Genomic DNA, 22,583 nt, shown 5'->3' with positions numbered 1-22,583 from the left:
TTCCAATCAATATTAAGGTGTCGAAATAGACAATAATAATAATTTTTTTTGAATCCTCAACTTGTCTATGATCAAAGTTAACATTATTTTCAAACTTCAAAAGTTTGCTAATGACATTTTTCTCGTAATTTGTAAATCTAAACGGAAAGTTCAATTTATATGTGTAATTTAAAAAACTAATTGTTTTTTGATTCTAATATACTCCTGCTGCCTAATTATTTGATTATATTAAGATGTTAAGTTATTGACAAAAAAAAAACATAAAAAAGGTTCTAATATTATTGTTGTTAAAAAAAATAAGTTTATTTTTACTAGCGCTACGATCCTGTACGATATGATAAGCTTATTGTGGTACATATATTTAATTACTGTTATGGTTCGTCATTGAATTGATTAATATCTTCTATCCGCTTTATAAAAAATTGCTTCTTAATGTATTATTTAATATTCTTTTAATAAGTAGAGCATATCTGATTTAATAGTATACACATCTAATAGGATATTAATAATAATAACATCGAAATATAAATTTATATCATTAACAATATATATTTTTACATAAAAACCATTTTGTATAAAAAATATTATTTTAGGATTGCAATGGACTAAAATTTTAAGTTTAAAAAATTATATAAAATACAAAAAGAAAGTTTTTGAAATATGTCATTAGAAGAATCTATTAAGGAAACATGTTCAAATTTAACAAGTATTCGAGCAACAGAAAGAAAAAAAAGTGCAGAAAAGTTAAAAGATTTTCTAACAAGAAATGCTGTACCTTCGTTACTCACTACTAACACTTTGAAGAAATCTGGCTTTACATGGAACCATGTTTTTGCTGAAATTAATGATTATATTATGAAGGTACGTATTATAGAACAATGGCATTATATATTCAAGTCACTATTGAATTAAGGTTTTCTATTCTATAAAGTTAATAAATTTAAATTACTAAATAAAACTTGTTTGTAATATGTTTTAAGCTTATTTTAGGCATACAGTATATCCAAATATTGTTAGTTACAAGGTTACAAATGTCTAAATCTTATGTTAGTATTGCATAATTTAAAAGAACATTATTTGTGTTTCATAATTAATTTTTAAAGCAAATATTATAAAATAGAATAAAATTGTTTCTTAGATAAACACAAAAATTAATTACAATATCAATAAGATGAGAGTTACAAAAACTTTATGTATTAATTCAATATTTACAGGAAACTGAAAAATTTGAAAGTGCAAAAACTTTTCAAACCGTAACTGCACCGCTTTGCACAAGTTTATTGCATTTGTGTGTGTCAGGTGCTAACAAAGGTGTGTATTTACTTATTTGTGATGTATGAAGTATTTCATTATCGTAACTCATAATGTGTCAACATATTTATGTGTGGATTATAACTTTAGCTGACTACTCTACTAACCCTTTAGTCGGATGTACAATGACCGACTAGTCGACAGAGTAATCAGCCTCTTGATTTTTGCTTTGCACAGGTCCATCTGACCTTTTTTTGTGTAAAAAATAAAGTGTTATTTTTTATTAAAATGAATGAAATTTATGATAAATAAAATAAAGCTTATGAGCTTAAGAGAATTAATCTCGTCAAAAATAAAGCCTGGATCTTCATGGATTTTTTTTGACCAATTGGAAAATGATTCATGTAAAGTCAAGTGTAGGTTACACTTGACTTTACATGAATCATAATTTAACAAATGATAATTTATCATAAATTCATTTGTTTGTAATAACAATAATAACTGATAAAATAATATAGTTCCTCCTATAGTGAAGCCAGTTAGTCTGCACTATGTGCCGAATATTCGCTGATTAGTCGCCGACTACGAAAGCTACCGGATAGTCATCTTTACATATTTATCATTGATATATAGATTTAACAACAGTTAGAAGTTCTAATTTACATAAACCTACAACAACATAAACATCTGTGTCATTCTGACACTGTCCTAAACCTAAGTTGGTCTCGCAGGAATTTCATCTTAGGAAATTAATGTATGTCTTGTAGCTTAAATTGTGCTTTGACAAGTCAAGCATTAAGAACAGTTCATTTGTCAGGGTTGTCTAAGTTCTCATTGGATAATACAATCTACAGTTTAATAATTTACTTCAATTGATGTATTATAGTGTATAAATAGTTAAATAATAGTGAAAAAAAATGAGTGAGCCTTTAATTGTGTATGTGTTGTGTAATATCTGACATCTCTTTGTAATAGTAACATTAACATATGCTCTAGAAAATTGCGATGATACTATTTGACAGCCAACTCTAGTATGACACGCGCTCATTGGTAAAATCAAATAGCCCGACTTTCTGTTACTCACTTCCGCCCCTTTTAACGAAATTATTCCCGCAGATTGCAGGAAAGCGAAAGTAATAAAATATTCACCATGCTACATAGATACACAAGTGGAAGATTTTTCTTCCGACACATGCAGGATTTTTTTCTTTAACGCTAAGCATAACGAGGTATAAAATAAATATTTATGATGTGATATCATTTCATTTTTATGATTTTTAGGTCATGCATATATTAAATGTGAAAAAATTACTGAAGCTTGTTTAAACATACTTAATGATAGCCGCTTGACGAGAGCAATTGGGGATGCCTATTTAAACTTACTATACAAATATATATTTCCAAATGATTATTACCCAGGATATATTTCACCGGCAACTTGGGAAAGTAAGTTTAGGCTTTTAATAGTAAAAATAATAATAATCAGTTAATCTATGAAATAAGTCATTAAAAGTAATCTCAATAAAGATAATGTACCACCATAATTAGTAAGATAAAATGTAACAATTTGATCATTGTTATATTAGGAGTATTTGAGCAATGGTTTATATATATATATATTAGTAGAATAGACCCACCTCATCTCTATTGGTTTGTGTCGATAGAGGCAAGAAGTGATTCTCAATTCCGTAACGAGACAAACATCTCACTAACAAAGCATGATAAGGTGAAACAAATTATGGTATGTATAGTTTAATGTGAAAAGTAATCTTGGTTTAAGGTTTGCTGGAGGTTTGTTTAACGGCATGTAATACAAATAATTCACAATTAGATCATTTAATTAAGATAAGATTATTGTGGTTTGTCATTAAAACTGCGAGCAGCTGTTGTCAGTTTGCTATTACACTGCGAGACGCTTTGTCTAAACTGAAGAAATGTTGCCTTACAATGTTAAATGATAAGAAAGTTCAAGAGTTTGTATTGGAAATTGTTATATTGTTACTAGAAAAGGTAAATTTGCAAATAATTTATTGATTTGTATTTATTATATAGTTATTATGATAACTAAAATAATTTATTTTCTTTTTAGTTAGCTTTAGAAAGTCGTATGACGATGTGTGAATTCAGTGAAACGATTTTACCAAAGATATTTAAATGTTACGAACATAGTATGGAACAGAAAAAGAAGGTATAAACATGATATTCTCATACCAATTAGTTCGAAGTTCTAGTCTATAAATTTATTGTACTCTTTGTTTTAGTCTCTATTCTTTAAAATGTTACAAGCGACAATAGTTATTCATCATCCGTTAGGAAAAACGCATCGTGTGAATGGCTCACTTGCATATAACTGGAGTGTATGGAACAAACATTTGTACAGTATCATGGAGATTATATGCCTCGAAGTAAATTACATTCAGAAGACACGGAAAAATAATGATAATGTATTTATACACTGTGATTATTTTTATTATACAGCAGCATCAGTTTTCTATCAGGTAGATACATATATATATATATATATATATTTTTATATATAATACAAGTTGTAAAAGAAGTACAGAGAGGGAAGTTTCTAGAGAGACTTTCACTTTTAATATATATATATACGTAGGCGGTTAATCGGGCCACCTGTAGGTACGTGGTGTCATAACCACCCATAGATATTGGTTTTGTCAGACATATTAACCATTCCTTACGTCGTCATTGAGCCATCAATAATGGGAACTAAGATGTTCCCTTGTGCCTGTAGTTACACTGGTTCACTCACCCTTCAAACCGGAACACAATAATATTAAAGTGGTACAATCGCTGTGTGGTATCTACCCAGACCCACTTGCACAAAGTCCTACACCAAATAAGTATAGCAGCAAAAATAGTCTTCTCATTCTCTCACTTCTCATTATAAAAGGAAAAGTAAACTAACCATTTTATATAATGCGTTAGGGTTTATTCGCGATCACGCCTTTATATTATCAGGACGTTGCAGGGGAATAAATAAAATGTATAATATTTTTTGGGAACGGAATATATTTTAGTTTATATGTTGTATGTAGCATAACAATACCAGGGCGATTTTATTTTTAAATTGTGTTTAGTAAAATTAAAGGTTTACTAAATAGTTTACTTTCTTAGTTTAATACATATTATTTCAAAAAGAGTACTAATATGTAGCGTGATACTGTTATGAGGGTCATTTATTTGTAACTTATTTTTGTAGATATTTAACATAGCTGAGGAGGATAAAGACGAGGGAGCTGAAAATTCTGCTAAAAAACTAAAATTATCATTCAACAAGAATAAGTCGTTTACCGATCTGGTGGAAGAGCTGCGGCTGAACAGTTCTCCTTGGTAATTGGTTTTTATCAAATTTATTTCCTGTAAACAAATTTGGACGAACACTTAAATACTCTTTGTTACTAATATAGGATGATTGATTAATTTACATGTTCTATTAAAATCAATAAGAGATATTCATTTTTACAATGATTTTTACCCGCATTGTAACCCGCAGCCGCACGCACTGCGTGTGATTTATTATGATTTAAGATAAAAATGTTGCTCGTTCATTTAATCACAGGATTGGAATTATATTGATGTATGTCAAGAAATTCGATTATGCAATTTCGAGCGAAGAGTATTTGCTGCTGCTGAGGACTCTAGAGAGTATAGTTTCAGCCAATAGAGATGTGAATTGGGAGTGTTTTGAGAATCTTACCTGTTTAGTAATTAAGAATTTAATATCAAGTCCGGAAAACGAACATCACGATAATCATGAAGTGTACCTAACCTTGTGGAATACTTGCATCAGGTAACACGTATTTATATTTAATGTCTGTTTATTGCATATTTCAAATGTTTGTTTCCAAATCCGTAAAAGTCACCTTGTTTTATTTTGTGCTAAATTAGTGTTACAATGTTTAAATTGTGACACCTCCATGATTTGAGAGAAATTCTCATTCGTATAAATACGACAGCTCGGAAGCAGCACGGTGCAAAAAGTTTCCCATTCTCAATTTCTGTAAATGACGACCTCCGTGGTCGAGTAGTGTGTACACCGGTTTCATGGGTACGCCACTTCGAGGTCCCGGGTTCGATCCCCGGCCGAGTCGATGTAGAAAAAGTTCATTAGTTTTCTATGTTGTCTTGGGTCTGGGTGTTTGTGGTACCGTCGTTACTTCTGATTTCCATTACACAAGTGCTTTAGCTACTTACATTGGGATCAGAGTAATGTATGTGATGTTGTCAAATATTTATTTATTTATTCTTCGGTAAGCAAAACGAATTGTAAATAAGATGCTAATTTTGATATAACTTTTTTTTAAAAGGTGCAAGGCATGTATTTTTAGAAATTACTAATCCCTCCTTTAATTTACCGTAAAGTTCGCTTCAGGTTAGGATTCAGGATTTAACCTGATCGTATTTTCGCATCGCTGAACAAACCAATGTATGGCTTGCTAATATTTGTTTGCTTATAAACATTGATTTGTATTTTTATAAATTATATTTATTTTAGAAATGCCACGGTAGCGAATGCAGCACATACGGTTATGCACACAATTATTCAAGTAATTTTAAGCTCAGTGCCATTGAAACATCAAAATATCCAGCCCTTACTGATGTTATACCTCGAGAAGGGGATGCCGGTGAATGATTGTAGCTTGAAGACATTAAATATTTGTTTTCATAAGTTTTATAGAAAATGTTGTAACCTAGATGTAAGAAAAAGATGTTTTACGTGGCTCACTTATGAAGATATGGCTACTCTTGACAGTAGGATTCTTAAAGAGTTTTTAATAAGACTTATTTGTAATGAAAATTTACCGATTAAACAGAATCGTGATAATGAAACACAGTTTGATGTGTACGATTGCATATTCTCGAATATAGAAAAAGGTATATTATATAGTGAATTTGAATATGACATCGTGAGATCTCTTGAAGTTGCTGCCTCAGAAACAGAGGAAAATTTTGAAATAAACCATGAAATCTATAATATGATACTTGTTTATTTAGAACAAGCTATGTCGAAGAGTCTTCAAAAACTTATAAATTGTGATGTAAAATGTATCGAGTTTGTGAAACACGTGAATCTGATGATCGCTTTCATCGACTCGTTATTAATTCACAATTTGAAGACAAGCAGCGAAATCCAAGACATGTCACTGTATTCAATATTAAAAAATGCCCTGATACATATGTATGGAGCTTTGACACAAACGCTCAAATCTGAAGTACAAATTCGAGACAAAGTCATGCTTTTGAAATATGTGCAAGATATTTTGCAAAAAGATTATAATACTGTATTAAATAAGGAAATTCGTAAACATATCGAGGAAGAGTGTTTTCACGTAGTTAATGATATCGTAAAGAAAGATGTCACCTGTGAAGATAGCGATTCGTATTACGAGAGTGACGTCGAATATTCCGTGATTGGTTTGAAACAAAACTGTGTATACTTACTTGCGACATATTGTAGAAAGCAGAGTATCTACACGGATGATATAACCAAGCTCATTCTTGATCGGGACTTGTATAATTTCACGTCAAACATTGAAGTAGATTGTGCCCTCCGATGTATCCATATACTTAATGACATCACAGTTGAACGTCCGCCTTTAGGTAAATGTGGTATATTCCCGTGTCATTGCGATCCGTTAAATAGGAAGAAGCTAAGCAACAACACCGATGAGAGATACCTTAATATTATTCCTTTCATAACGAGTTTACTGCCTATTTTTTTTTTAATTTTTCCTACGATTTCATATTTTTTTCATTTAGTTATCGCTTTTTATAATTTCAATGACTGGATTCAAAATCCAAGTACTCTTATGTAATCTTTTCTTTTTTTTTTAGGATACGTCCATTTGACGGATCCTAAATTAATATTATGTATATATTTAATTTAAATATGTAATAAATGGTAATTAAAAAAATACAGAAAATTTATTTCGTTAACAATATATTTTTTTTATTCAAATTAGATGTAGCTATAGTACATGATTGATTACAAAAATATATTTAATAGATTAATGATTTTGTTGAGTCTTGTCTATCAAGACCGGTATATAGGTGCAAGTGATGTACCATCTTGTCTTTATCATCGATGATATGGAGTGACTTGTATTACTTGTTTATTGTCGTGGAGTAGTTGACCGTGTCCCCTTAGGGATTTCCACTAGTATAATCTGTCATTTAAAAAAAAATATATGTCTTTAAAAAAATACTTGGAACATCATGTATTGTATTTTCTTTTTCAGAGTTAATATTTAATTTGATGCAGGATATGTGTAAAGATTTATTTAGAAAGCCTAAAGCGACACGCGGCTTGCTTCAAACTCTTGATCGAATGCTTGAACAGATTTGGTCTCAAAACGACGATATGATACGACAGAATTGTCTTATCATGATAAAAGGAAATCTTCACAGATGTATGAAAATGCCCCCCGACGTGGCTGCTATAGTGTACAAATGTGTGGCGAAAATACTCAATTTTAATAAGAATATCAATATCGATGTGCACAGCTCTTTTAAACAGGCTTTAAATGAAAAAATCACTGAAAGCAATCACTGTATTCGGTTGTATTGCTGCCATCTCTTAACGCTTACGGCTGAAAACATTCATGACCGAGATATACAAAGCTTGGCAGACAGTCTAATGGATATATTCGTAATAAATGTAAGTATTATCACCATTACCGTCTTTACCATAGGGCACATGGGGCACGTGCCCAGGGCCCCCATCCTGAGAGGGCTCCGAAGAACCAACAATTTCCTTCACACGTTTGTGCTCACGTTGACTGCTATGCTATAGTCGATATTAAAAGTAGAAAGACGTGCTCTTCGTGACAGAAATAGATATACTATAAAATAGCCATAAGATTGTACAACTAATCAGATTCCTAGGAATTTACGAAAATTACCGCACAGTTTTAAAACTTTACTTAAGGCCTGCCCATAAGCAAATTATTTGTACATGGTAGTGAATATCTACCAAAAGGGCCCCAAATTCATGGGTGCCCAAGGGCCTCAGCATAACTTGAGACGGCTCTGATTATCATTTTAAAGAATTCTAAAAAAAACACAGAAGGCAATGAAAGTGAGATCCTGTAATTTCGATGGTGATGCTGTCGGGAAATATAACGTTAAAAATACGCACAGACATCAAACTACTAAGCACAACCAAAATAATAGCAAGAGACATTCTTAAACTCTAACTATTGTTTTAAACAATTAACGAAGGCGTCGTATAGTCCAGTGGATAGAGTAGGTGACATTAAAGCATAGGTCGTGGGGCTTTAAATACATCTCTGTGTAGGAAAGCATCGTAAAGAGATTGTCAGAAGAAATTCTGATGTATGTGGATTCATCAAACCGCAGGGGTCGCCTTACTTTAGTCCCCAATTTCAATTTTATACAGAGGAATCGTATTATTGTACAATTGAATAACATTTCAGGTATCAGACAATAACGATTCTGTGTTGAAAGACGAAACAGTGAACAGAACGATAACAGTTCTACAATGTTTCTACATTCTGGCGACGACAAACAGATCATACGTACACGATATTATAATTAAAGTGCTGTTATTTCAAAATGAAAAAGTAATGGACAAAAGTCTGGTGAAGAAAATGTTAAATTCGCTGACTCGAAAAGTTACATCCAGTGACGTTGACGCGTACATGAATACCAACATCTTGCGCGTCTTGCATTGCTGGTGTAAGAGAAATAAAACCTTTGATACTTTGCCATTGTATTTATTCGGTTCTGAGAGATTCGATGATTTTGTCGAAAAACATATGAGATGGCTCGTGTCTACCGATATACTGTGGCAACATAACGGCGTGGTGGGAAATAGCGATGTTTTTAAACAGTTGAAGATTCGAAGTAAAAAATCGGAAGAAGATATGATCGAGGTTTGTACCGTAAAATATACATTTTAACATTTTTATAGATAAAACTTCTTTTTTTTAATACAAACTAATTTTGAATGTTGTTTCAGATGTGCTTCTGCAATATAATTTTACTGTGCTTACCTCAAGTAGTTATCGATAAGTATAAGCTGGTAAATGAAAAGCATTTCAGTATCAAAACAACGGAGCACGCAAATATAATGTTTCATTCGACGAGGCACATTTTGAAAAACGAGCGGTGGAGCAATCTCTTTGTGGAAAACTTGGGAGAGTTACTGTTTTTAATGGTGATGCATATAAGCGATCACGCCGGAGCCGCCGAACTGTTTCAAGTGCCCTTTGTTTGCAAACCTGATACCTATACATATTCTAAACGTGTATTTTCCGCAATTCTCAAATTTTTTGGTGTAAGTTCTAAAAACTTAATTACTAGAGAGTTACAAAAATATTCAACATTATAATTTTTATTTTTTATTTTAGGAACTAATAGATGGAAACATAATGCAATACTTGTGCGAGAATCAGCCATTAGTCATTCTTAATATTCTCTTTAAACTTTGGGATAATGTATTACGTGAGAAAGTTTTCGACTTTAAAGTACTGATTTTTCACGCGTACCTGTCGTTTGTAGACCATATACCATTAGGCTATTCGTCCGATGCAATATTGTGCAACTTTTTATGTACAAGCGTCGTTCATGCTATCAAAGATTCAGAGAGTAAGGAGGAAGTTAAAATATTTGTCAAAGGACTGAATATTATAATTGTTAAAATGTTAACTCAGACACCATTCAAAGTTGAAAACATCCAACGGTCAATACTGTCCAAAATTGTTTCAATTTTGAATATAAAAATCGACAAGGGATACACAGAATGTAAATCTTTACTGGAATATATAACGACTGACTTGAAACAGAAATTAACTGAAAGCGTGGATATTGTCGATTATATAAACCTGATGTCTGATGGGGTCGAAATGGCTACGAGTACTTCAAAACTTATGTTCCTTAATGAACTTGAAACGTATACATTGAGTTTATCAAATGCAAGGTATGTTTAACATTTCAAATAAGTCTAGTGTAGTAGTCCGAATATTGGAATATGTTCTTCATTTTTTACCATTTAGAAATACGGTGTGTAAATATGTCAAAGATAATTTGTGACATAGTTACTTTAAAGAAGTTTTAATGATGTAATATATCGTTATATATCATAATAATAATACATACTATTTACTATCAATTTATCATACTAAAACAGTCGATGTACTGTAAGCGCGACTATTTATCAATGCATATAAATAGCTTATACTATACGGCGCACTCGCACTGCCTGCGTGTGCACCGACGCGCACGTTTCTCCTGTGTATGTATAAGGGTACAGTGTACACTACCCTGAATGAGGCGCTTTTGAAATAATTAAGCGATATAAGTAAATTACGCAGCCCTTATCAAATAATTTCAAAAGTATCTCAGCTGTTACTGTTTGATTTTCGAGATTTCGTCTTGATTCACGATCCACCTGTGGCGGGGGGAATTCAGTAGAACTGTCTGATCATTTAATTTAGCTCCTCTCAATAATATATTGTAAAATTATTTGTAAGTTTTCAAATGTAGCATACATTATACAAGTCGCTATAAATATATATTATATTTAGCATACAGAAGTGAAATAGATTAAAAAAAAGACAAGAATTTAAATTACGTTAAACAATTTATAGTACGAGATCCGACTGCAGAATCAGTGTACCCATCGAGTGTTTGCTAAAAACCAAATTTTAATTTTTAAATTTATCATTTTTAAAAGAAAGTCGTTTATTTTATTATTTTAAGTCGTACCTACTATTGTTTGAATCGGAGGTTGAGAACACTAGCATCTGACGCATGCGCAATGGCTTTAAACCGTCCGACGGCTGGCAATCGCTATCCTCGTCTGACTAGTGATGTTACGCGCTAGCTCTCTTTCACTCTACTTTTAATATTTACTATCATTAACAGTCAGCAACCCTTATTTGCGGCCAGATTAAATTAGGCAACCGTATATCATAACAAACAGAAAAAAATTAGCTTTAATTTGATATATAAATTAAGAATGTACGTTGTGAGTGTATAAACATAACAAAATCATACCTGTGTAAACCTGACTGCGAAGAGGTGCGGCCAGATGCGCAACGGCAACCATGATTTTTCAGAGTCTTTATAGGTGTTGCCGTAAAGTGGACGACATTTTATTGAAAAAACAAGTCAATGAAATTTTTGACGGAATAAGAATTATTAATAATTTAATAAAAAATACTAGCGGCCAAATTTTGATAGACAACCTGGTAGATATAAATTCTCCTAATCGTAAATATGTGTAAAAATTTGGTTTCTAGCAAACACACGATGGGTACACAGATTCTGCAGCAGGATCTTAGACTATTACTAACAAACCAAAAATAGTACTAACTTCGAATTTATCTTAACATAAATAAATCACCAAATCATCCATATTGAAGTAAACTGCTTACTCAGTTGAGCTTACAAATCCAAATAAAAACCAATGAACAATTGCAACAAATTACAAGTCGCGCTAATATCGACTTTACTGTCTGCGCCCAAAAAGAAAAAATAATGACGGTTTAATTCGGTTTCGCGCGCTTTTATTTATTTTTATTTGGTGTAACCAGTTGGATGGATAAAGGAATCTCCTAAATATATATTAAATAATAAATATTTGAGTTTTTATATGTAAATGTTTTGTTTATTTATTAACTTTAAACACATGATTATGTTATTTTCAGCCAGAGCTCGTTGTTTAAAATGTGTCAATTTTTAAAGCGCAATCAAGGATTCATTAAAGAACTATATACAGACTTAAACGTGAAAGGATTCTCAGAAGATTGTGAAACAAGTGTGTTACACAAGGTCATTTATGCATTGACCAATCTGCTGAAAAATGAAACTGATGAGAAGGTGATTTGTCTCTTCCGATTTATAAAAATGTGGTCATACTATTGATAATATTAAATAAATTGAGATTGTTTTCAGATACTTGTAGGAGCATGTAATTGCTTAGCAGAAGTCGGCGCTTACGACATGAAAACTCTCGTAACTGTACCGCCTGCGGATACTACGAGAGTCAGGGACTTAAATCCTAAACATTACATCGCAAATTTAGTTTTGAAATCTCTATCTGAGCATCTTTTTGATGAAGATCCAACAGTTAGCAATAAAGTAACAAAAGCCCTTAACCGTCTCTTGAAGTTTCGCGATGGAAGAGCAGCTTTAGGTATAAATATGTTAACATTTCTATCGATTTTATTCGTTTTTTATAGTTACGAATATATCATAATTAAAAATTTTATTTCACTGCAGATATGGTGACTATCGATACGGCAATATTGCAATCCCTAGTTTCGACTGAATGCGAAATTCGTGCCGAATATAAAATCGATAATAATAAATTTGATAAATACAATGAATTTGAATATTGGATACCTTTCAAGGATGAAACTCACACGCAATGGATTACTCGGATAACCTTGGCTTTGTTGGATACAATTGCATCCTCTACCAATTACATAAATTCTCTAAGTGCAGTTTGTGCAGTCAAGGTAATACAATTGTATTAAATGTATGTAGTAACGTATATAATATATATGAATACTGTTACCTGTATGTATATGTATATTGTCATGTTCGAAATTTAAAATAAGAAAAATAAACCCCTTAAGAAATCTGTTCAAAATGCTGATAGGAATTTTAGATCTCTGTTACTAGATAGTGATTACATATATTTAATATGAATACATAGTAACACGTTACGTTGACGAATATTCTGTATTATTTATTACAAAGGTCGCCATCATTAGTATTTTGTACAGAGAATGAATACATATAGATAAATGTAAAACTAAATATTAACTTATCTTTTTAATTTTCCATGTTTCTGTATGCTAGAGTCAGCTGTAACATCAAAAAGATAATTAAATCGAAGGTTCTTTATTCACGGTATTACAATGTGGGTTGGTGCATACAAATGTGGATGATTTTTTAACCACTCATGCTGGTTCTTTCGTGAAGTTTTCCCTCGTCGCAGAGTACAAGTTAAGCACATGTTCACACACAACGTTCACGCACAAGCACAAATTCGTTGATTCTTCCCCGGATTTGAATCCGCAATCCTCGGTTGAGATTGATAATTCTTATCCAGTACTGTATAATCAAAATAAATAAAAATTACTGTATTATACGGATAGACATAACATAAAAGACATCAAGCGTAATTATATGTCGAATAAAGTACAACAATATTTAATTTTAACTTAAATTTATTATTATTAATTTTTAGCCTGAAGTTTGTCGAAAAGTTATGCCAGCTGTATTCGGCTTGATCATTTATAGTTCGACGGATATCCATGCGAATATTTTCACTGAACAATTGAATCAAGTTTTCAAACACATATGGGACTTGACCCACGATGCTAATTTGGGCAGTACTGTAGACGGCAGTGCTCCCAAAAAGTCGACTAAACTGGACAACGATCACAAGATTATCGTTCATTATTTATTAGACGTTGTAAATTTTGTACGTATACAGAAGAATCATTATAAAAAAAGGTATGTTTCGAGGAACGTTTGCTATTTACAAATAAGTATATTTTGTCTTAGGATATTTATTTTTTTAATTTGACTGCAGTTGAGAATATAAAGCAAAGATTTACTTGTAAACATTTGCAATACATCTGAACACCTACAACACACAAAATTATTTTATTGATAATATAATAATAGTAGAAAGCCTTTATTAATTATTACTTGTTATTACAAGGAATATAATAACTACATTAAATGTAAAAAATAGTATAAGGAATGTTATTACCACCTTCTTACACAATTGTGCAAAGATATCGCTTACTGTCAGGCAGACTTAGGCACCTGTATATACTGATAATATATAAGGATAATTTGCCACGATGCCGCCACCTACAAGTAACGCGTGTGTGGCAGCGGGCGGGCGCGCGGCGCGGGCGCGGCGACGCACCTGCGCCTGCAGTGCGCGCGCGTGGCGTGGGCGGCGGCGCAGGCGGGCCGCCACTGGGCCGCGCTGTACTACGGCGAGCTGTGCGCCGCCGACGACGCCGACCGACCCGAGCTGGACCTCGTCCGCAAAATATTTAGAAAAGTACGTTGGCAATGCCATAATTCGTCAGCCTAAACTGATGATGAGGGTTGAATAGAGGTGATGCCTATTTACTATGTTTTACTGTATTGCTATATGCTTAAACATGGTAGTGGAGCTTTGTGCGAGGCCTTCCGCATAAGAATTACCATCTAATCGCCCATTCAAACTTAATTATTTGGTATTGTTGTTTTACGTTTTCGAGGATGAGAATGTTTCAGTTAAATTAAACGGGTACCATGTTCATAACAATAAAACAATTAGCATGAATACTATATGATACACGGGACAGGTGAAGAGTTAAATATACTTCATCGACGAGGATATCGAACGAGCGAAACCGACGAAAAGGATCGAGTCGGAGATGCGACATAAGCGGCTCCATCGTTCGGTTTCAGTGCTACGTTTCGATCGGGGAAATGGATGCCATAGACGGGTGCGGCACCGCGCACCTGACGAGCGACGAGGAGGCGCGCGCGCACCTGCTGCACTCGGGGCAGTTCGCGGACGCGCTGCTGCTGCACGACATCGCGCTGTCGCGCGCGCCCGCCCGCGCCGCCCGCCTGGCGCACGGCGCCGTCACGGCGCTGCACCGCTCGGGCATGCACCACCTCGCCCTGCAGTACATCCTCTCCTATCCCGAGAACGACGCACTCGACGACGTCAAGTACGATTGTCTCTCTTATCTGGGTGAGTGGATGACTCGTCGTCTTGAGCTTCTGAAAATATATTTTGCGCCTTATTTTTAGATTTGCGTTCTGTTTTCAGGCGATTGGAGTGACTTTGTCGATACCGCTGAACTTGAGGAGAAATCGAAGAAGGGCAACTGTGTTCAAGATTCGATTATAAAAGCTATGCGATATTCGTGCCTCAAAGACTGTCTCAATGTGCAGACTACCGCTGAAGTCAGTCATAAGCTTCAGATACCACTAAATAGAGCTAAATTGGCAGTAGCGAGGCAATGTCGGAGCCTGAACATGCAAAACTGTCAAAATGTTTACAAAACAGTCGCAAATTTACACCTATTCCGCGATATTGAGAATTATTTTTCAGTAAGATGTGACAAAAAACCACTGTCAGAACTCGTCGATGAGTGGAAAATCGACAACATTCCTATTTTTAATGATTTCAAGCATTTGGAAGCAGTAATATCTCAAAGAAGTTTAATATTAGAACACATTGCAAAAGTTGACTCAATAAACTTTTCGAATATAAACGAGCTACAGCTGCAATATGCTGGTAAGGAAGCCCATTTTGTCAATAAAATACCTCATTAATTATAAAATAAAATATTAAATGGTTTTGTTTTCAGAATTGGGGCTATCGAATCATAGAATACAGATGGCACAGCGTCTCGTAGCAACGGTGAAGAATCTTGAGGCGTCAAAGAGGGTTGTACTTTTAGAAAGTCAGATATCTTGGGCTAAAGGTCACACCGACATAGCCCTTTCGTTGCTACACAGTATTGTGGCAAAAGAACCCGATGACCTGAAACTTTCTGCAATGTCTTTAAGGTTAATAATATCATATCACTGGTCTCGCATTCGTATTTTATTGATAACATAGATTGGTGGACGTGCAAATGGGCCACTATTATTCTTGCATATATCTTAAGCTACAATAATCAAATAACTTTTATTCAAATAGGCAGTATGGTCTTTGGATGGCAGAGTCTAAACGTGACACAGGACGCGACATTATACACAAATACTTGGAAGAGAGTCTCAAGACTTTAAGTGGGAACGATGACGTTGATACGCGCTTAAAAGTCTATTATGATATTGCGAAATTTGCGGACGCCGAATATAAACAGGTATTTTTGTTTAATGATAAAGAAACATCATTTAAAATCACTTACGATTTACACTTAATTTTTTCCCTTACATACATATATATTACGTAATAGTAATAGACATGGAACTCTCTTTGAGTTCTCTCATCGCACCCAAAAGTTATTAAAAGTAACATTTTATAGGTCGTTTCATACATGAATTCGTCGGTATACGAAAATAAAATAAAATGTATACAGAGTATGAAAGGAAACGCCGCATCGTTGAAGTTCTCCCAGCAAACACATGCTAGGTAATATTTTTCTAATTTCAAAATTTTAATGATTTATTCAAGTTTTGTTCTGAAGAAACATAGTTAGAATGTAAAGAGTTAATTAAATAATAAAACAACCTAATTTGCAGAAAGAATGAAAACATTGAAGAAAAAGCGGTTATTCGAGCCAAATACCGCGTTAACAACGTTTTTGGAGAACTGGACGAAGCGGAAATCGCTAATACAAAAGCTGAAAAAGAAAGCTTTTTACAATTAGCAATGAGGTAACACATATTGAATAATCTTATTCATCATCATCATCGTCGTTCATGCCAATATATATTTTAATTTTTACATTACATTAGAAGCCTAAAAATTTCCCACTGCTAGGCTAAGGCCTCCTCTCCCTTTGAGGAGAAGGTTTGTGAAGGTGCTCCAATGCGGGTTGGTGGAACACACATGTGGCAGAATTTCGTTGAAATTAGACACATGCAGGTTTCCTCACGATGTTTTCCTTCACCGCCGAGCACGAAATGAATTATAAACACTAATTAAGCACATGAAAATTCAGTGGTGCCTGCCTGGGTTTAAACTCGAAATCATCGGTTAAGATGCACGCGTTCTAACCGCTGGGCCATCTCGGCTTATTTATATATTATATATTTTAATTAATTGAGACGAATAGAATTATACTCGACTCGGTCTTTATTTGTTCCAGATATTATCTTCTGTCTTTAAAACAATGCGACGACAACAATCTGTCCGTATTTCGAGTCATTTCTCTCTGGCTAGACAACCCCGGCGTCAATTTCGACGACGAGGAACACGGCAGCTTTGGAAGACTTCTTCATGCGATACCATCCTGGAAATACATCAGTGTCCTACCGCAGCTGGCCCCGCGGATCTCTAACGAAAATACTGTCTTCGCCGAACATTTGCGCCAAATTATGAGTACGTGTAATTAACAATTAATTGTATTTATAACAAAGTTATATAGTCGTCTAGTTTCGCCACTTAGTCGTGAATGACGGTTTCTCAGAGAGGTGCGCAACCGACCATCCCCACCACACGCTCCCGCTACTGTTCAGCTTGAAGAACTCGGACAAGGACCTCTGCGGCGGCGAGGCGGGCGAGGCTAGCGGGGCGGGCGAGGCTAGCGGGGCGGGCGAAGCTCGCGAGGCGGGCGAGGCGCGCGTGCGAGCGGCGGGTGCGCTGGTGCGACAGCTGGCGGGGCTGCGGCCGCTGGCGCACGTCGTGGCACAGATGGAAGACCTCTGCGACGGTACTGCCTTACATGATGGATTTCTAATATTCTATTGTCCTCAAAAAATATTGAATCGTAGTTCACCTCTTATTGCCGTAAATTTACAAATGTAATATTTGGTAAGCTCTAGATTTATATATTTTCATGTCTTCTATACGTGTTTTAATTTATTTTTCTTTGCAATATTAAACAGACCTAACGAAAAATTGTATTACCATAGATAATAATGACTAACCAGATAGAGAAAGTAAATAAATATCGGTTTGCTTTGAATTACCTTTCAGCTATAATAAGTTTCGCTTACTGCGTGCCGGTTTCTAAGGATCTCAAACCGCAAGCTGTACCGAAAGTTGAAGCTATCGCGAAACTGCGTGATCTGAATGCAATTCCTATACCCACTGATACCATTCCTCTTCGAAAAGACTGTGACTATAAGTGTTTGAACTGTAAGTTACAAATTGCAAAAATTGTCTAGAATAATTATCACATCAAGATAATTGCAATTTTTTTGACATTCAATTAATTACCCCCAATAATTAATATTTTGATCATTGTTTCAGCAATAATATCGTTTGGGAATGCTTACGAATTAGTAGGGGGTATTAATAGCCCCAAAAAGATATCTTGCTTAAGTTCTGACGGTAAAAAGAGAATTCTTCTAATAAAGGTAACATTTTATAAATGTATAAAAATAAATCATTTAATTGCCGTTCACAAATATATAATTATATTTAATTATATTTGGTTGACAGGGCAAGGACGACTTACGGCAAGATGCAGTTATGCAGCAAGTATTTAACATCGTTAATACGTTATTGGAAAAAAGTCCAGACACTAAACGAAACAAACTTTTAATACGCACATATAAGGTAACTTTATAGTGGTATTCATTATGGTGGTATATAGCGTTACTCCGGGTAAAACCACAATTCTCGTAATTTGATACAGCATTCATCACGTATTGTAATGCTTAACGCTTTTATATATTGATAAGTCTTATTACGACAATATCTATATTTAAAATAATAGTTAAATTAAATAAATTAATGAACATACAAAACTCTAATTCTAATATTTTAATTTTAAGATATTGTTTTAATGACCAAATTTATCGCAAGATAGAAATGTAGATTATTCAAATCTGATTTAAAATATTATAAATATTTGTAAATATTAACAAGGTTATGATTGAATATATGTTAATGTTGTTTTTCTTATTATAATTAAACATGAAGAATAGAAATAAAACTTTTATAATTAACATTGTTAAATTGACTGTGGTGCCCATACTTAGAATCTAAGCAATGATGATTTATTAATAGCAACAAAAAGCGTTCGTTATTTGAATAAACGCTGAAATCCTGATAGCATTTTTGCCACCATTCCACGCGGTCATGATTTATACAGTAACTTTTTTTAATCCTTATTTGTACATAGTTAAGGACTCAATGTTAATAAATCTTAGACAAATGTTTGATTTTCAGGTAGTTCCCATGTCAAAACGATCAGGAGTGTTGCAGTGGTGTGAGGGGACGATGCCTATGGGAGCGTATCTGGTCAACGCACACACAAAATATCGACCACAAGTATTAGCTCAGCTTATTTCATATTACTAACGTTCAAAGAAATAATCGGTGTGATGCTTGAATTATAAAATTAGATTAAAAATTGCTTATTTATTGTTGTTTTTATAGAACTTTGGACTCGTACATTATACAAATTAATATAATAAATGTAACATTTATTACCTGACTACAAAAGGTCAGTAATTTTCTTGTGGCATAATGCACACGTATTTAGTTTTATATACGAGTTCGTATAATCGGTTTTTCATAACTGATTATATTTTTAAATATATTTTTTCTGACTTGGACTCTATATTGTTGAAATAAATATTTTTTACATCTACGAAAATATTCTAGTATTGTTTAAATTTATTTCAGGATATAACACCATCGGCTGCTCGCACGAAACTTAAGGATTGCCAAGAACAAAGAAAATCCAATAAATATAAGTTGCAAGTTTTTAAAGATATACTTAAAGTGTTCAAACCAGTTTTTCATAATTTCTTTACCGAACACTATCTCGATCCTGTTACTTGGTACGAACGCCGACTTGCATACACCAGAAGGTGACCTTATTTTTAAATATTAATAGAATAACTGTATGTTATTCGTTGGTTTGTTTTCGATAATGTTTAATATGTTTTAGTGTGGCTACATCCTCCATGGTTGGATATATTATGGGGCTGGGTGATAGACATGTTCAAAATATTTTAATTGACACAACAACGGCAGAACTAATTCATATTGATTTTGGTAAGTATAACAATAAATTATTTTTAAGAGATATATCAAGTATATTCATTCATACATCACTAATATATACGTATTATTGTTAAGTTGATGTTTTTAAAATTATTAAATATATAAATGAAATAAATAAAAAGGAAATATTGTGTATACTTAGATTCATTACAATCATTACATAGATTAAAAAATCGTGCTGTCAGTTTGCTTAATATACTAAGATTTCACTTTTATTTAAATAATTTTCATAAAACTTATGAAAGTATTATCAAGAATGAATTGGAAGCTAAATAAATAATAGTTTATACGATATAACGTTACGTTAAGTTTATACGGTAAAAAATAAAGCATGATATTATTGTTTAAGGCATAGCATTCGATCAAGGCAAAACATTGCCAACACCAGAAACTGTGCCATTCCGTTTGACACAAGACATAGTTGCCGGTTTTGGATCAAGCGGTGTTGAGGGGATATTTAGGAGGTATGTTTCTTTCTTGTTTTGATAAAATATTTGCAACAATACTAACTAAGTTTGATTTCGAGCAAGATATATCTTTGATATAAATTTCAAACAGGTGTTGTGAAAAGACTCTACAATTACTTCGAGATAATCAGGAAACTCTACTGACTATATTGGAGGTTTTGCTGTGCGATCCTCTGTATCTATGGATTATTCCTTCAAGTCCAACGAACGACGCAAAATCGAGCCCACGTAAGAACAGTTTTATTTTAATCATTTTCTTATTAATTCTCTAGGATATTTTTTTATAATTTTTAAAATATCTATATATAAATAGTCAAAGATAAAACGGTTTAACGAAGGACTGTCTATAGCTATTGGCGAACTACAGTATAATTAATAAAAAAGTCTGTAAATTAAAGTAGAAAAATATAATGTCAATTCATTTATGTTTTCCTCGATGATTATTTAAAGAAATCGATTATAGTTATAGTCGATTATAAAGAGTAATAGCTCGATTTAATAAATAGTGAAGAGTTAGTGATGGTAATAAATTGTGCACTGATATAGCGTGCGGCGCCGGGCTGGCGGCGCGCGCGCTGCTGGCCGTGAGCTGCAAGCTGTGCGGCGCGGAGGGCGGCGCGGCGGGCGGCGTGTCGGTGGCGGGCCATGTGGCGCGCCTGCTGCGCAGCGCCGCCGACCCCGCCAACTTGTGCCAGCTGTTCCATGGTTGGCAGCCCTATCTGTAACCGCTGAGCCGCTGCTGTCTATATCTTCGTCTTTATGAAAACACTATTAATAAACTTTTATTTCGTATTGAATATTTTTATTTATAGTAACCATATTATCCTTAACATATTTGATTTTTATGAATTCTGGCAGCGGATATGCTTACATGCAGTCATACATGTCATGACCTTACGTCCAAGCGGTGAGGCACGTAAATTTAGTCGTTTAACAGCTACACATGAGTTACACAGTAATTGAAAAATGTTAAAAATAACAATTCTGATGGTTTTTTTTTTTTGTAAAAATAGGACTCTGTTGCAATTAAATACTTTACTTATTCAACATACTTTTATTCATAACTAATAAACACGGAATTTAAACATACAAGAAAGGGAAAGTTAAAATACAAAATGTTACACTCCACGAGCGCAGGAGTGGAGGTAGCAAATAACGTTGACCTTTCCCTTTTAATTCCCGCGACGCACTTATCTATATTTTAAAATTATGAGGAACTAACGCGGGGGAAAAGTGTCAAGTACGAATCGCACTGAACGTCGTCGAATACGTTGGGGCCTTAAAGGTGGCAGGCTAGGCACTACATTTGCTATAACTCACTATAATTATCACCGGTTAGTAATAGTCCCGGATCCATGATCCATTTTTGCATTTGATTTTGATTTGAGTTGATTACTATCATTCTCATTTTTCGTGAGTAGCTTCATTATGATGAGACATAATATAGTAGATCACTGATAATTTTAGAGGTTGCTAATGTGATGTCGTAAATAAACTTTTTCCGCTTACACTGCAAACGCTGGCTGAATCCTACGAGATAGATCAAAATAATATAGATAGTATTGTGCACCTAAAAAGGTTTACAAAAAAAGTCCAGAGTTATATACGTGCTACCTCTTAGGGATAAGCCATAATAACCAATTTTTATCCTTTAATTTTACGACAAATAATGGCTTAGTTACGAAGCGATTTTAATGAAGCAATACAGCATTAAACCTTATCCAATTAAGTAATTTAAATACATTGTGCATTTAATATAGATCAATATAGCAATGAATTTAATGAAAAAGCTGTGAATGTTATATGTAAAGATATTTTGTAGTATATTTAGTATCAGCATTGCACCCGTGCGAAGCCGATGCTGGTCGCTAGTATCTAATATAGTTCATTAGTTTAGTATAAATAATCTTATATTGAATATTTAAAAAAAAAACAACCAAATTATAAAATGTAAAAGCTAATGTAATTGAATCAATGGATCCAATTAAGTCGGCTGATTTTCTTGTCATTACTGTTACTTTTGAAAAAGAAGACTATTTACCTAACTTGATACGGATCGCAACGTATATTACAGTTATTTTCGCACTACAACATTTTACGATATTATGCTTTGTAGCCGTACGATCTTAAAACTTAATAATATGGAGACTAGAGGG

The 22,583-nt window shown here is 33.6% G+C and overlaps 1 protein-coding gene across 1 annotated transcript; it reads left to right on the top strand.

Annotated features, from left to right (window-relative positions):
- The first annotated feature begins 592 nt into the window (after positions 1 to 592).
- On the top strand, positions 593 to 21,187 carry LOC113394343 (serine-protein kinase ATM). Its single transcript, XM_026631619.2, has 35 exons — positions 593 to 861; positions 1,215 to 1,311; positions 2,533 to 2,697; positions 3,032 to 3,261; positions 3,341 to 3,439; positions 3,513 to 3,749; positions 4,472 to 4,602; positions 4,832 to 5,062; positions 5,768 to 6,873; positions 7,512 to 7,930; positions 8,709 to 9,167; positions 9,254 to 9,571; positions 9,645 to 10,213; positions 11,946 to 12,117; positions 12,193 to 12,433; positions 12,520 to 12,758; positions 13,496 to 13,764; positions 14,155 to 14,329; positions 14,725 to 15,016; positions 15,095 to 15,565; positions 15,639 to 15,840; positions 15,974 to 16,139; positions 16,302 to 16,408; positions 16,519 to 16,653; positions 17,088 to 17,320; positions 17,409 to 17,651; positions 17,918 to 18,079; positions 18,194 to 18,300; positions 18,386 to 18,502; positions 19,118 to 19,219; positions 19,577 to 19,764; positions 19,845 to 19,951; positions 20,310 to 20,424; positions 20,519 to 20,655; positions 20,974 to 21,187. Exons 1-35 carry the CDS (start codon positions 661 to 663, stop codon positions 21,150 to 21,152), a joined length of 8,421 nt encoding a protein of 2,806 aa, XP_026487404.2. The 5' UTR covers positions 593 to 660; the 3' UTR covers positions 21,153 to 21,187.
- The last annotated feature ends 1,396 nt before the right edge of the window (positions 21,188 to 22,583 follow it).

This window comes from Vanessa tameamea, chromosome 4 (assembly GCF_037043105.1).
Source record: "Vanessa tameamea isolate UH-Manoa-2023 chromosome 4, ilVanTame1 primary haplotype, whole genome shotgun sequence".
Taxonomy (NCBI): Eukaryota; Metazoa; Arthropoda; class Insecta; order Lepidoptera; family Nymphalidae; genus Vanessa; species Vanessa tameamea.
Note: the sequence above shows the minus strand (reverse complement) of the source record. Positions and strands in the feature narration are given on the sequence as shown.

Excerpts from the sequence above, each read along its gene's own strand:
- LOC113394343 (XM_026631619.2), top strand. The coding sequence starts at position 661 with ATGTCATTAGAAGAATCTATTAAGGAAACATGTTCAAATTTAACAAGT. Across the intron at positions 17,321-17,408 it reads ACATTTGCGCCAAATTATGA|AGAGGTGCGCAACCGACCAT; the intron begins GTACGTGTAATT and ends ACGGTTTCTCAG. Across the intron at positions 20,425-20,518 it reads GTTGAGGGGATATTTAGGAG|GTGTTGTGAAAAGACTCTAC; the intron begins GTATGTTTCTTT and ends AATTTCAAACAG.